This window comes from Triticum dicoccoides, chromosome 4B (genome assembly GCF_002162155.2).
Source record: "Triticum dicoccoides isolate Atlit2015 ecotype Zavitan chromosome 4B, WEW_v2.0, whole genome shotgun sequence".
NCBI classification, from domain to species: domain Eukaryota; kingdom Viridiplantae; phylum Streptophyta; class Magnoliopsida; order Poales; family Poaceae; genus Triticum; species Triticum dicoccoides.
This window is the reverse complement of record NC_041387.1, coordinates 184,459,117-184,472,358: the sequence shown is the minus strand read 5'-3', so window position 1 is coordinate 184,472,358 and position 13,242 is coordinate 184,459,117. Positions and strand designations below refer to the sequence as shown.

The following is a 13,242-nucleotide window of genomic DNA, read 5'->3' as shown; positions in this document are numbered from 1 at the left end:
CGGGATCAAACCCGTCTTCGCCGTACCGCCCCGACGCCACTCACCAACATCGTCCGCGCCACCCCTTCGCCACCACGCTGGCGCTCGCCTCCTCGACCCCTTCCCGCCGACACCTCCCCGCCCCTCTACCGATTCCGTCTGGAATGGGGGGAGGCCGACCTAACGCCGTCGCCGCATTGCCTCCCCGACACCGTTCCATCTGCATCGCCACCCGCCACCGCCGCGGCCACCTCATCGACTCCACCTCGCCGGACTGCCTCCTCCACGTTGCCGTCGTCTCCACCTCCTTCCCGCGCCCCGTTGCCCCGGACCCTACGACCCCCTGTGAGCCGCCACCCCCTCCTTCCTCTCCCTGCTCGCTGTACGGCGCCGCCCCCGGCCGCGTCGGCTGCGCCCGCGCCCCGCGCGTGGCCATGCTCGTGCTGCTCCCCGCCTCCCCACACTGGCTGCGCCCCAGGCGCGCCCTCGACCCCAGCCTCCCGCAGCTCTCTCCAGCACAGACCCCATTCGCGCGACCGCGCCCTCGCGCCGTCCAGCCGCGCCCTGCTCCCTCCCTCGGCGCGTCGTGCGCTCGTCGCTGACGCTCCTCTGTCAGCGTCCGTGCGTTGCCAAGCCATGGCTGCTTGTGCCACTGCCGGCGGGCCCTACCCTGTTTTATTAGTAACAATCATGTTTAGTGCAATCACTAACTAGCCACTGACCCGTGAGGTCCGTTTCACTAATTAGTCCAACTAGACAACTAAAATAACCTTTTAAATAATGTGTCCATGACATGTAGGTCCCAGCTGTAAATAACCCTTCATTTAAAATGTGACACTGACTTGTGGCCCTCGTGTCCTAATCAACCTAAACAAAATAAACCTAAGTAACTCTAGTCTATGATATGTGGCCCCGCATGTCTGTTGGACCAGTCAACTAGGACTGTTGACTGTGGACTCAACAGCCAGCAGGTCCCACCTATCATACACGTGCACACACTGCTGGGTACACTTCGTGTACCCATAGCAGTTCCTGTATTTAATAATTTCGAATTAATAAAAAATTCAGAATATTATTAAAACTTTGAAAAATCATATATAATAAATCGTAGCTCGGATGAAAATACTTTATACATGAAAGTTGCTCAGAATGACGAGACGAATCCGGATACGCAGCCCGTTCGTCCGCCACATCCCTAACATATCGAACACGCAACTTTCCCCCTCCGGTTCATCTGTCCGAAAACGCGAAACACCGGGGATACTTTCTCGGATGTTTCCCCCCTTCACCGGTATCACCTACTACCGCGTTAGGGCACACCGGACACCACGTATTGCCTGGTTACGCTTTGTGATGCTTTGATTGCTCTGTTATTTATTGTGTTCCCTCTCTGTTACTTCTTTCCGATAGACCCCGAGACTGCCGGCAACCCCCAGTTCGACTACGGTGTTGATGACTCGTCCTTCTTGCAGAGCAACCAGGCAAGCCCCCTCCCTTGATCACCAGATATCACCTATTCTTCTCTATACTGCTTGCATTAGAGTAGTGTAGCATGTTACTGTTCGGTTACTCCTATTCTGTTGCATAGCCTGTCATTGTTGCTACAGTCATTGATACCTTACCCGCAGTCCTAAATGCTTAGTATAGGATGCTAGTTTGTCATCATTGGCCCTACATTCTTGTCAGTCTGCCTTGCTATACTATTGGGCCGTGATCACTTGGGAGGTGATCACGGGTATATATACATATATACATACTATACAGATGGTGACTAAAGTCGGGTCAGCTCGTTGAGTACCCGCAAGTGATTCTGATGTGGGGGCTGGAAGGACAGGTGGCTCCATCCCGGTAGAGGTGGGCCTGGGTTCCCGACGGCCCCCGACTGTTACTTTGTGGTGGAGCGACAGGGCAGGTTGAGACCACCTAGGCGAGAGGTGGGCCTGGCCCTGGTCGGCGTCCGCGGTTACTTCACTAACACGCTTAACGAGATCTTGGTATTTGATCTGAGTCTGGCCACTAGCCTATACGCACTAACCAACTACGCGGGAAAGATATGGGCACTCGACGTCGTGGTATCAGCCGAAGCCTTCGTGACGTCAGCGACTGAGCAGCGCACGCCGGGTTGGACTGCGTTAACGCAACTTCCTTTGTAATGGAGGTTGCTAGGTCTGCTCACCGGCCGCGTACGCAACGTGCAGGTGTGCAATGTGCGATGGGCCCAGACCCTTGCGCGCATAGAATTTAGACCGGCGTGCTGACCTCTCTGTTGTGCCTAGGTGGGGCTGCGATGTGTTGATCTTCCGAGGCCGGGCATGACCCAGGAAAGTGTGTCCGGCCAAATGGGATCGAGCGTGTTGGGTTATGTGGTGCACCCCTGCAGGGAAGTTTATCTATTCGAATAGCCGTGTCCCTCGATAAAAGGACAATCCGGAATTGTACCTTGACCTTATGACAACTAGAACCGGATACTTAATAAAACACACCCAGACAAGTTCCACAGACAACCCGGTGATCGCTTTTCCACAGGGCGACGAGGGGAGGATCGCTGGGTAGGATTATGCTATGAGATGCTACTTGAAGGACTTCAATCTACTCTCTTCTACATGCTGCAAGATGGAGGTGGACAGAAGCGTAGTCTTCGACAGGATTAGCTATCCCCCTCTTATTCTGGCATTCTGTAGTTCAGTCCACCGATATGGCCCTTTACACATATACACATGCATATGTAGTGTAGCTCTTTGCTTGCGAGTACTTTGGATGAGTACTCACGGTTGCTTTTCTCCCTCTTTTCCCCTTTCCCTTCTACCTGGTTGTCGCAACCAGATGCTGGAGCCCTGGAGCCAGACGCCACCGTCGATGATGATTCCTACTACAGTGGAGGTGCCTACTACTACGTGCAGGCCGCTGACGACGACCAGGAGTAGTTTAGGAGGATCCCAGGCAGGAGGCCTGCGCCTCTTTCGATCTGTATCCCAGTTTGTGCTAGCCTTCTTAAGGCAAACTTGTTTAACTTATGTCTGTACTCAGATATTGTTGCTTCCGCTGACTCGTCTATGATCGAGCACTTATATTCGAGCACTCGAGGCCCCTGGCTTGTATTATGATGCTTGTATGACTTATTTTATTTTTAGAGTTGTGTTGTGATATCTTCCCGTGAGTCCCTGATCTTGATCGTACATATTTGCGTGTATGATTAGTGTACAATTGAATCGGGGGCGTCACACGTACCACCACAACAGCCACCAAAGAAAAGAATAACAGATCACCTCCTCCCCGAGCTCGACGTGTCTCATTTATATCATAAGCCAAAATAACAACCCAAACACCCTCGTACTGTATCATATGCCCCATGTAGCCACACAGTTCACTCAGGTTTTGGATTCAGAAATATAAATACATGGTGATTGATAGCGATGCCTCATTCAGGTTGTGGTGGGCAGAATGTGATGAGGTATCGGTTGGCCTTGCAGCGGTTGAGGCTTGAGGCGTCGTCGAAGGCGTAGCTGTAGGCTCTGGGGCAGATGGCCTTGAACAGGTGCGAGAACATAGTGGGCTTGCACGCCGCCGGCGTCCCGTAATCCCCGGTGCAGCAGTACTTGTCGCTGCCCATCGCCAGGCACGCGCTCCGGCAACCGGCCACCCTCCCTTCCCGGTCCCTCACCTCCAGCGCCGACGGGCAGCAGACGTTCAGGTCCGCCCCGCACGCCGCCACGCCGCACCCGCGGCCGCCACCGACCGGCGTCATGGACACGGGCGCGTTGAAGCCGTCCACCAGGCTCACGTCGTAGAAGTGCATCGGCGACTGGGGGGTCCCCAGCGTCATCTCCACCACGGTGGCCGGGGTGGCGCCCGGGGCGCCCCCGCACCGCAGCACGCCGCCGCAGTCGCCCGTGGCGCACTTGCCCATGCCGCGCGCGTCGAAGGAGCAGCCCCGGCGCGGCCACACCCGGCCCGACCACCCTACCGGCACGTCGAAGGTGGTCTCTTCGCCGGGGCCGAGGTGGAAGCCGCCCGACTGCGGCGTGGCGTGGCCGGTGGTGCCGAGCATGGCCGGCCACACCGACTCGGCGCAGTTGTTCACCATGATGAGATGTATGCGACCATTTGCCGCAGCCGCCGCTGCAAACCATCAAACAAATGCATTAGGCGTACGGACATTACACCACCGTGTACATACTCTGCATTGAAGTTCGCTGCAAAAAAAAAAAAACTCTGCATTGAAGTTAAAGAACTAGCTACTGTAGATGATGATGCATGCTTACGAGTACTAGTGATTGCCATGGAGATGATGGCACTGATGAGGAGGAGGAAGAGCTTAGAGGAGGCCATGGCGTCTGCGTGTGTGTGTCTTGCTCTGGGCTCGAACTTCGAAGTGGAGCAGGGGGTGTGGTGGTCTTTCTCTTAAGTAGTAACCATACTGAAAATAATATTGCAAAGAAAACCTATGAGATTTGACAGTTGAACAACTTAATAAGTACTGCTGCTTTGTTCCTGCATGAACCTTTATTTATTTGATATTCCTTCTTCTTTCTCTCTTCCATGTTTGAAACAAACAAAAGTTTAAGCTCCAGTGCATTCAAGCTGCATTCTATACAGTTAGTTATCTGAACTGAAGCTGGCTACTCCCCTGCAACTGCAAGCGTGCAATGGATGTTAATAATTACACTCTAATGATCAATTCTTCAGGCTAGCTGGTAGATTAACTTCATCAGTGAGTGGGCTACCTGCAACTGCATCTACATAGCTTGTAGCCGACAATCATGTCAGGGAGATAGAGCAGACTCTAAAGGTGTACGTTCCCCTGCAAATACCAACTTTTCTTTTCTCCTTCTCCTTTGGGGATTGCTATCTTCTTCTTCTTCTCCCCCCAGGATCTATTCCTTGCTTGTGATTCGGGTTTCTTGCTTTATTTTCGTCTACTTGGCTACCTACTGTGCTGTAGATTTGGATAACTAACAAAAAGAATGAGCCAGCGGTAGCCCCAGTTCGTGATCATTGGAATCTCTTTTGCTTTACTCATGTCGATCTTACGGAAGTGCGTGCGATCCCGCAACATATCAATTTGATTCATCACAAAGCACACATGATAAAGCATGTAATGTTGAGTAGTCCTGCTTTCCAAATCAGAAAGGCAGACTCTTCGAGCCGATCTCACTGTTGCTGATGATGAGTCCCTTTTGTCTTTCCTTCAGACTGAAGAAGCGAAGATTATGGTTCAACACAACAACTGAACTCTGAACACCCAGTTCAGTTCTACCAGACCAATTGTTCTGGTTTATAATGATAGATGTACATTACAGAACACATTTTATGAAATTATCCATAAAACATAGTAACACTAAACAACAACAAATAAGCGCGCACAACGCAAATACATATGTGCGTGCTTGTACATACATAACGAATTGAAGAACATGTACACGGTAAGTTACTTTGCAGGATTAGCTACATCACAGTTGAGAAATGGTACGTACTAACAATCAATGGTATTAATGAGCTTAACTAATTTGATCAGTTGTTACTCTTGTGTGAGGTCACTCTGCACGCATCTCCTGTATATGTGTGTAGGGTTTATCTATCTTCATGGGTCCAGTGTTGTTGGTGTGCCAAATAGGCGCCGACTGAGTGCTGACCTGCTGTTAACTGTACTGTCACGGTCAGTGCTCTCGAATGCAATCACTGAAATCGGGCTCCCCTGCAGCTGGTCGGCAGTACTGTACTTGTGATGATGATGACCCACGCTTGTTTCAAGTGCTTTCATCATCTTGAAGCACTCGTCAGACTCATCGCCCTATACAATGTTAACACGTACGGGGTCAATTATTGTATATATATACATCATATAGGAAAAACAAACAAACAAGAGTGTGAAGGGACGTTGTTGTGAATTTTTTTTACCAATCGACAGAGTGGAGGGATAATGAGATGGGCATGATCCTGCAGTAGGGCCACACACCTGAGTGCAGCGGCGGCAACCACAGAGGCGTCAAATCGGAGAAACGAGGGCTCTGCATGATGTACGTGGTTAAGACAAATTGAATTAGAGAAGGAAAAGTTACAAGAGAAATGACAAAAATATAAGATTTTTTTAGATTCGAGTGATCTAAAAGATCTTATATTTCTTTACTGAGGGAGTAACTGATTAATCGATCTGCAGGTAATACGGTACCGGAGAGGGATCGGAGGAGGAGGCGGATGCAACGAGATCGATTGGCGGCAGCGGTGGTGGTGGGAAGTGGGAGGAGGTCGAGGTAGGAGTATGGGGTGACGCAGGACAACCGCCATTGGAGCGCCTTGAGCAGCGTCAGCTCCATGTCCCGGATGGTCGACGCCCGGAACGAATGACTCGTCACCTCCTCCATCTGCCATCCATCACGCATATCATCCATCATACTTAATTTATCAGGCCGGCCCATGAATGAAATACATTAATTAACCTTGGATCGAATTTGCATGCATGGTTGCATATCTTTTACTACTAATCACAGGGAGCTTGTGATCGAATATAAAGCGATCGATCGGATCTACTCCCTCCGTTCTGAATTACTTGTCTTAGATTTGTCTAGATACGGAGGTATCTAGCACTAAAATGAGTCTAGATACATCCGTATCTAGACAAATCCAAGACAAGTAATTCGGAACGGAGAGAGTAGTAGTGCACGTACGTACGTACGTACGTACCTGTAGATCGTGGAGGGATGGTATGGTGACCTCGTCCAGCTTGCATGCAACCGACAGGCACGCCACGCTCACCAGTTCCACCATCCATACCTCCCAACTCTGCCATTAGGTTACAATATATGCACGCAACATTTTAGTGACATCGATCTATGAGCAAAAATAATCCCCCAGAAAACAAACGCAAACATGAGATAATCAACACTAGCAACATGATATTGATAATTGCAGGACTGACCAGATGGCAGTTGATGGACAAGAAGCGGTCCAGATAGTTGACTGCGTTGAACGCCGACGCCGCTGCCAATCCCAACCGGCTAAATGCCTGCATATGTGTATGTATTGATGCAACGAATTAGCTCGTTAAATGTTAATGACCAAATTCAACAAGTGACCGAAATTCGAAATGCAAAACCTCATCAGAGGAAAACGAATGAACTGTAATACTAGGACATGGACGACGTACGTAGATGATGTAGTGGACGGCTTTGGTCCTAGCGCTTGACACCCCGCCGTGCTGATGATGGTCGTGTAGGAGACGGCGGATGTAGGCAGACGACCCCACGGGCGCATAGCACCGCTCCCTGGCCTTGTACTCCTTGGCCAGATCAACCACCTGCTGCACATCGTCAACGTCGACGGATGATGCTGCCGGTGGTGGAATTGGCGTCGAGTCGTCGGCGAAAGGGTCTTCGTCGCAGTAGAGAATGATCCCGCTCGCGTCGTCGTCTTCCATCGGTGTCCCCGCCTGACTGCACATATGCATGCATGCACAGAGCAGTAGCGCCGCCGTCTCGTCGTGTAAATATACGATGGAGGAGCTACCTAGCTAGGGATGGAGGAAGAAGGCGACTAGGAGTAGGGTGGGGCGAAGTTAATGGAGTTGGACTCATGGACCGGGCGGCGGCGGGCGATGCACGTACGCACGTAGTGGATGGTGCCTGCCTTAAAAACCGCACGCCATGACGTGGCTGGCCACCAGCTGGGGTGGTTACTGCATGCATTCACGCATGCCTGCCGGACTCTCTCCCACTTGCATGCCTGTGAATCGCTTTTTCAGGTTGATTCATCAAATCAAATTAAACAAAAACAGGAGACAAATGGAAACTACTGTACACTGTACTCGTACTTAGCATGGAGCAGGGTAGGCAAGATATATAGCGCGCTGAAATAAATGAAAATTGCAAAGCGATGGAACGCATGAGCGGCCCAAAATGTTTGGTGGATCCACGATCAAGCGTACGTACATCTCACGTGACCATACTAAGTGGCCGGGTAGGGAGCATCATACTGTAATGTACGTACAGCTATACGCATGCATGCGTCGACCGCACATTACCTGGATGTACGCACCAATAAATTAATGCACCCCAAGCCCTTCCATTTCAACGCGGTGCATCCTGACACGGAAGTCAGTCAGCTTGTCAGTATCTCTGTCAGTGTAAGCAGTCCACCTGCGGCTGCGGCTGTAGCTGAAAGAGTCGAGTAGGTACAGCTGAATCATGACTGAACCATGATCGATCAGGTCTTCTTCATTTAGACGAGCGAGTAGTGCGCGGCCGCGCTCTAGTGATTCGTTGGGGTTTGTTTTTACGAAGTTTATGATAATTCGTTGTACGTTCTGCATGTTTGTATCTTTGTAGTGTGTGAGAGAATAGTTGTGCAATAGTAGTATAGAGTTTTTACATTACAATAGCATGAGTGATCTCTTTTTTTTTTTGCGGGGAAAAAGAATATCTCATAACTCAAGGAGGCTTCTCCGCCATAGCCAAGTTTATAACAAAGTCCAACCCGACAGAAAGCCACACCACAGTACGAGGGATACGACGACCGTAAGCGGCCAACTCATGACTAATATTATTCTGTGAGCGGCTACAGAGAGTAAATAAAATCTCTCTATCATCGGTATCAGCTAAGCTTCGGATCTCCTCTACGAGAATGTGGTGCCTCGATCTATCTCTCGTGCGTGTTGTGAGCAGCGTCACCGCCTCCGCACTGTCTAGCTCAACTATAATTGGAAGGTTCGTCCGGTGCAAGGCCAACTCCAGTCCTTCTCGACACGCTGCTAGCTCCGCCTCCAAGGCACTCTCACATGCACGAAGTTCTCTACATGCACTATAGATGATCTCACCTCTATCATCTCGGAGAATCATACCTCCTCCAGCCGCACCCGTAGAAATAATAAAGCTGGCATCCGTGTTTAGCTTGGTCCAGCCCGTGTCAGGGGGGACCCATCTCGGCTGCATCTTGGGGCCAGAGATGACCCGAGCTGCTGGTGGTGAAGCAACGACCACCATCTTCCCTTTCACATGGTCTCCCGAAGGGTGTTGATTAATACATAGGAGTGAAGTAATATACCCGTGGAGAATAGCATGAGTGATCTCATTGATGTTTTGTGATGTAATGTGGTATAGAGTGGAGCCTAATTCCTCCCTTCGGTTTTTCCGGGCCTTGTTTCTCAGCCTAGATGGTTGTGTTTATTTTTGCCTTGCTTTTTTTTCGAAAAGGAGGATTTTTCCCGGCCTCTGGATCAAAATGATGCATGCAGCCATTTTATTGATCCGAAGTTCCATAACAAAGTCTTAAGTTCAGTAAAGGCTCACAGAAGGAGCATGAAACAAATAAATATAAAAAGAACTGCCACAATCGGCGGAAAATAGGCCAAGATTACTAAACACGTATTCTATTATTGGGTCGTCATCCAAACCAGTTGTAGATAACCAATGCTACCGTGTCCCACCTGTTGCTCCTAATATCCAAAAGCTCCCTGGAGTCTGCATGCGTGAGTAACGACCACATGCTAATCCAAGCAGTGGCTCTGTGTATAACCTGCAAAAAGTTGATAATTTTTTTTCCTGTTAGAGATAATATCATTTCTGTAGTTCCATACAGTCCAAAGTAGTGCGCATATCCCTATCTGAATATGTCCTGCAATATATGATTCCACTCCGGTTAGTCACATCCCAAATAACATGTCTATAGTAATCAGAGGACTAACGTTAAAGGCTATATGTATGTATCGTGCACCAGAGTAGTTTGGCGAGAGGACAATCGAGAAAGAGGTGTTTTATTGTCTCATTCTGGTCACAAAAACAACATCGTGAACTACCCACCCATCTTCTTTTTACCAAGTTACCCTTGGTTAAAATCACTTCCTTGTGGACAAACCACATGAAGATTTTGATTCTTAGCAGAACTCTAACCTTCCAAATGTGAAGGGATCTCGTTATTGACCTAAAGTTAATTAAGTCCAAGTACATAGATTTCACCGTGAAACTACTGTTTCTAGATAATTTCCAGTGGATGGCATCTGGCTGGTCCGAGAGTTGAATGTCCATCAACCTACGCACCAGATGTAACCAAGAGTGCCAACGTTCCCACACAAAAAGCCCTCCTAAACTGTATGTTTAGTGGAACCAACTGTAATACTGTAGCAACATAAGCCTCCTTACGTTGTACAATATTATAGAGCGTGGGATATTGTAAGGCTAAAGGTGTCTTCCCTAACCATGTATCTTCCCATAATCTAGTATCGATGCCATTCCCAGTGTTAAACTTGACCCTCTGAAAAAGGGTTTTTTTCATCCCCATTAACCCCTTCCAGAAAGGCGAGTCATTGGGTCTTATAGTAACTTGGGCCAATGTCTTAGATCATAGGTACTTATTACACAAAATTTGTATCCACGTACCCTTGGTCCCAACAGACAACCTAAATAGCCATTTGCTAACTAGGCATCTATTTTGAACCTCCAAATTCTCAACACCTAACCCGCCTAGGTCCTTGGGTCTGCAGATCATATCCCATCTGGTCAATTTGTATTCCGTTTTCACTTCATCACTTTGCCAGAAAAAACGAGATCAATAGAAATCTAATCTTTTGCATACCCCTACCGGTACTTCAAAAAAAAAGGTAGTACGGACATCGACATACTAGTTAGAACCGAGTTTATCAATACTTGTCAGCCCCCATATGACATAAGCTTGCCCTTCCAGCAGCTTAGTTTTTTCTCAAATTAATCTTCAAGGCATTTCCACTCCTTATTCGATAATTTCCGATGATGAATTGGTATCCCTATGTACTAGAATGGTAAGGATCCCATTTCACATCCATACAATTGTATATACGCATCTTGTTCCTCTTTGGCCTTCCCAAAACAAAACAATTCACTTATGTTAAAATTAATTTTTAGTCTTGACAATTCTTCAAAAAGGCAAAGAACTAGCTTCATATTTCTAGCCTTTGCGAGATCATGTTCCATGAAGATAATGGTATCATTAGCGTGTTGTAGTATGGATACTCCCCCATCCACAAGATGCGGAACTAGTCCTCCTACTTAGCCATTCTCCTTAGCCCGACTGATGAGAACAGCCAACATATTTACTACCATGTTAAACAGAATAGGAGACATTGGGTCTCCCTGTCGTAATCTCTTATGTGTCTGGAAATAATTACCTACGCCATCGTTCATTTTGATTCCATAACTAACTTTTTGAATAAAGGAGTCGACCTGTTCCATCCAGGCGTCATCGAACTCCTTCATGCGCAAGGCCTGCTATAGAAAGGGTCATTTAACCTTATCGTATGCTTTCTTGAAATCCACTTTGAGGATAACCCCATACGGTTTCTTCGAATGGATTTCGGGAAGAGTTCGTGTAAGACAACCACCCCTTCTAGGATATATCTCCCCGACATGAACGCATATTGTGGTGGTTGCGCCACCGAATGTGCAATCTGCGTCAACCTATTCGTGGCAACCTTAGTGAAGATTTTGAAACTCACATTGAGTAGACAAATCGGCCTGAACTGCTCAATGCATACAACCTCTTCCTTCTTTGGCAACAATGTTATTGTTCCAAAGTTCAGGTGGAAAAGTTGTAGGTTACCGTTAAACAATTCATGGAACATGGGCATAAGGTCGTCCCTAATGATATGCCAACATCTCTTATAAAACTCTGTTGGAAAACCATCTGGACCAGGAGCCTTATTCTATTTCATTCCTGTCACCGCCTCGAACACCTCTTTCTCAGTAAACGGGGCAGCCAATATTTCGTTCTCGTCTGTGCTAAGCTGGGAAACGTCCCCAACCGCGGACCCATCAAGCGACACATAATTCTCCTCAGGATCCCCGAAAAGTTATGTATAATAATTCGAGACGTACAACTTTAGGTTCTCATGCCCAACAATAGTACCCTCATCATGTTCTAGCCGGATAATTTTCTTCTTCCCGTGTTTCCCATTTGCGATCATATGAAAGAACTTGGTGTTGCCATCACCTTGGACGACCTTCCTCACCTTAGCTCTCGGAGCCCATTTTATATCCTCTTCTCTAAGAAGAGCACGTATCTTTTGCTCAGCCTCATTCTTGGTTGTGCATTTAGTTACATCAAGAAGAATAGACTCCTCCTTCAGGTCTAATGCATTTATGAGTTGTGTAAGTCTCTCTTTTTCTACTTTATAAATTCCACTCTGATTTTTTGCCCAGCCCCTCAAGAACTGGCGAAGTGTTGTATCTTATTTTGCCACCTGTCGACAGTAGAGTTTCCACTTGTCTCCTTGGCCCATTCACGATCAATGAGCTCCATAAAGCCCTCCCTCTCGAACTAGCCTAGTTCAAAAGAGAAAGTATTCTTGCCCACATGGGTAGCTTCCCCAGACTTGAGCAACAACGGTGTATGGTCAGAAATTTCCCTCTACAACGCCTGAACTGGCACTAGAGGGAATTTTTGTTCCCATTCAACGCTGGTAAGAACCTGGTCCAACTTCTCATAAGTTGGATTAGCTAGGTAGTGTGTTCGCCCACGTAAAATGTCGGCGAGTGAGGTCTATCTCCGTCAGATCAAGACTTTCAATAATCGTATTGAACATAAATGACCATCTTCCATCAAAGTTTTCATTATTATTCCCTTCTCTTCTCCTAATTATGTTGAAATCTCCTCCTACTAGAATAGGTAACCTTTTGGCCCCGCAAATCCTCACAAGGTCAGCAAAGAAATTGGGTTTAAACTCAGGCTGAGCTGCTCCACACATAGCCACAAAGATCTAAACCCATCAATTTTTGACTTCGCTCGTAATTTGACGGCAAAATCACCATGAACAATATTCATCACTTCTAGCATTTCACACTTAACCCCAAGTAATATCCATTTGGATCAACACCACCCGATATGGTGTTGAGGAACTGCGAGGTGAAATTATCCCTACCCGTCTCAAGTAGGTCAATAAAATCGAGTTTATACACTACAGATGCTTCCGCAAGGAATCTCCTTTTAGCCAAATCCGCTAGGCCTCTGCTATTCCAAAAGATTCCCTTCATTTATCATCATGGATTTTTTTCTTGAATTTGATTCTCGCACTCCTACGTATTGCCGATGTAGGATAAACCTTCCTCTTCCAGGATCGTTTTGGTTTATCCTGCATCGCAACTACGTCCTCCGAACCAGGGACAGTATGACTAACACTACTTGGAGAAAGCTTATAGATAGAATTTTAGTAGTAGCGTGTTATAACTGTCCAGTGCTACTGCTAGTTAGTGGTAGCGTTGTACATACACCAGCGCTACAGTTAGTGAAGTAGCAGTAGCGCTG

At 47.8% G+C, this 13,242-nt stretch overlaps 2 protein-coding genes across 2 annotated transcripts; both read right to left on the bottom strand.

Moving 5' to 3' along the window:
• Window positions 1-3,234: 3,234 nt before the first annotated feature.
• Window positions 3,235-4,356, bottom strand: LOC119293523 (thaumatin-like protein). Its single transcript, XM_037571978.1, has 2 exons — window positions 4,242-4,356; window positions 3,235-4,098 (listed from the first exon to the last, which is right to left on the bottom strand). The coding sequence occupies exons 1-2, from the start codon at window positions 4,306-4,308 to the stop codon at window positions 3,398-3,400; spliced, it is 768 nt and encodes a 255-aa protein (XP_037427875.1). The 5' UTR covers window positions 4,309-4,356; the 3' UTR covers window positions 3,235-3,397.
• A 1,012-nt stretch (window positions 4,357-5,368) lies between these two features.
• LOC119293522 (putative cyclin-D7-1) lies at window positions 5,369-7,525 on the bottom strand. The gene is made up of 6 exons (XM_037571977.1): window positions 7,124-7,525; window positions 6,896-6,982; window positions 6,661-6,759; window positions 6,149-6,341; window positions 5,878-5,987; window positions 5,369-5,770 (listed from the first exon to the last, which is right to left on the bottom strand). Exons 1-6 carry the CDS (start codon window positions 7,421-7,423, stop codon window positions 5,561-5,563), a joined length of 999 nt encoding a protein of 332 aa, XP_037427874.1. The 5' UTR covers window positions 7,424-7,525; the 3' UTR covers window positions 5,369-5,560.
• Between the last annotated feature and the right edge of the window lie 5,717 nt (window positions 7,526-13,242).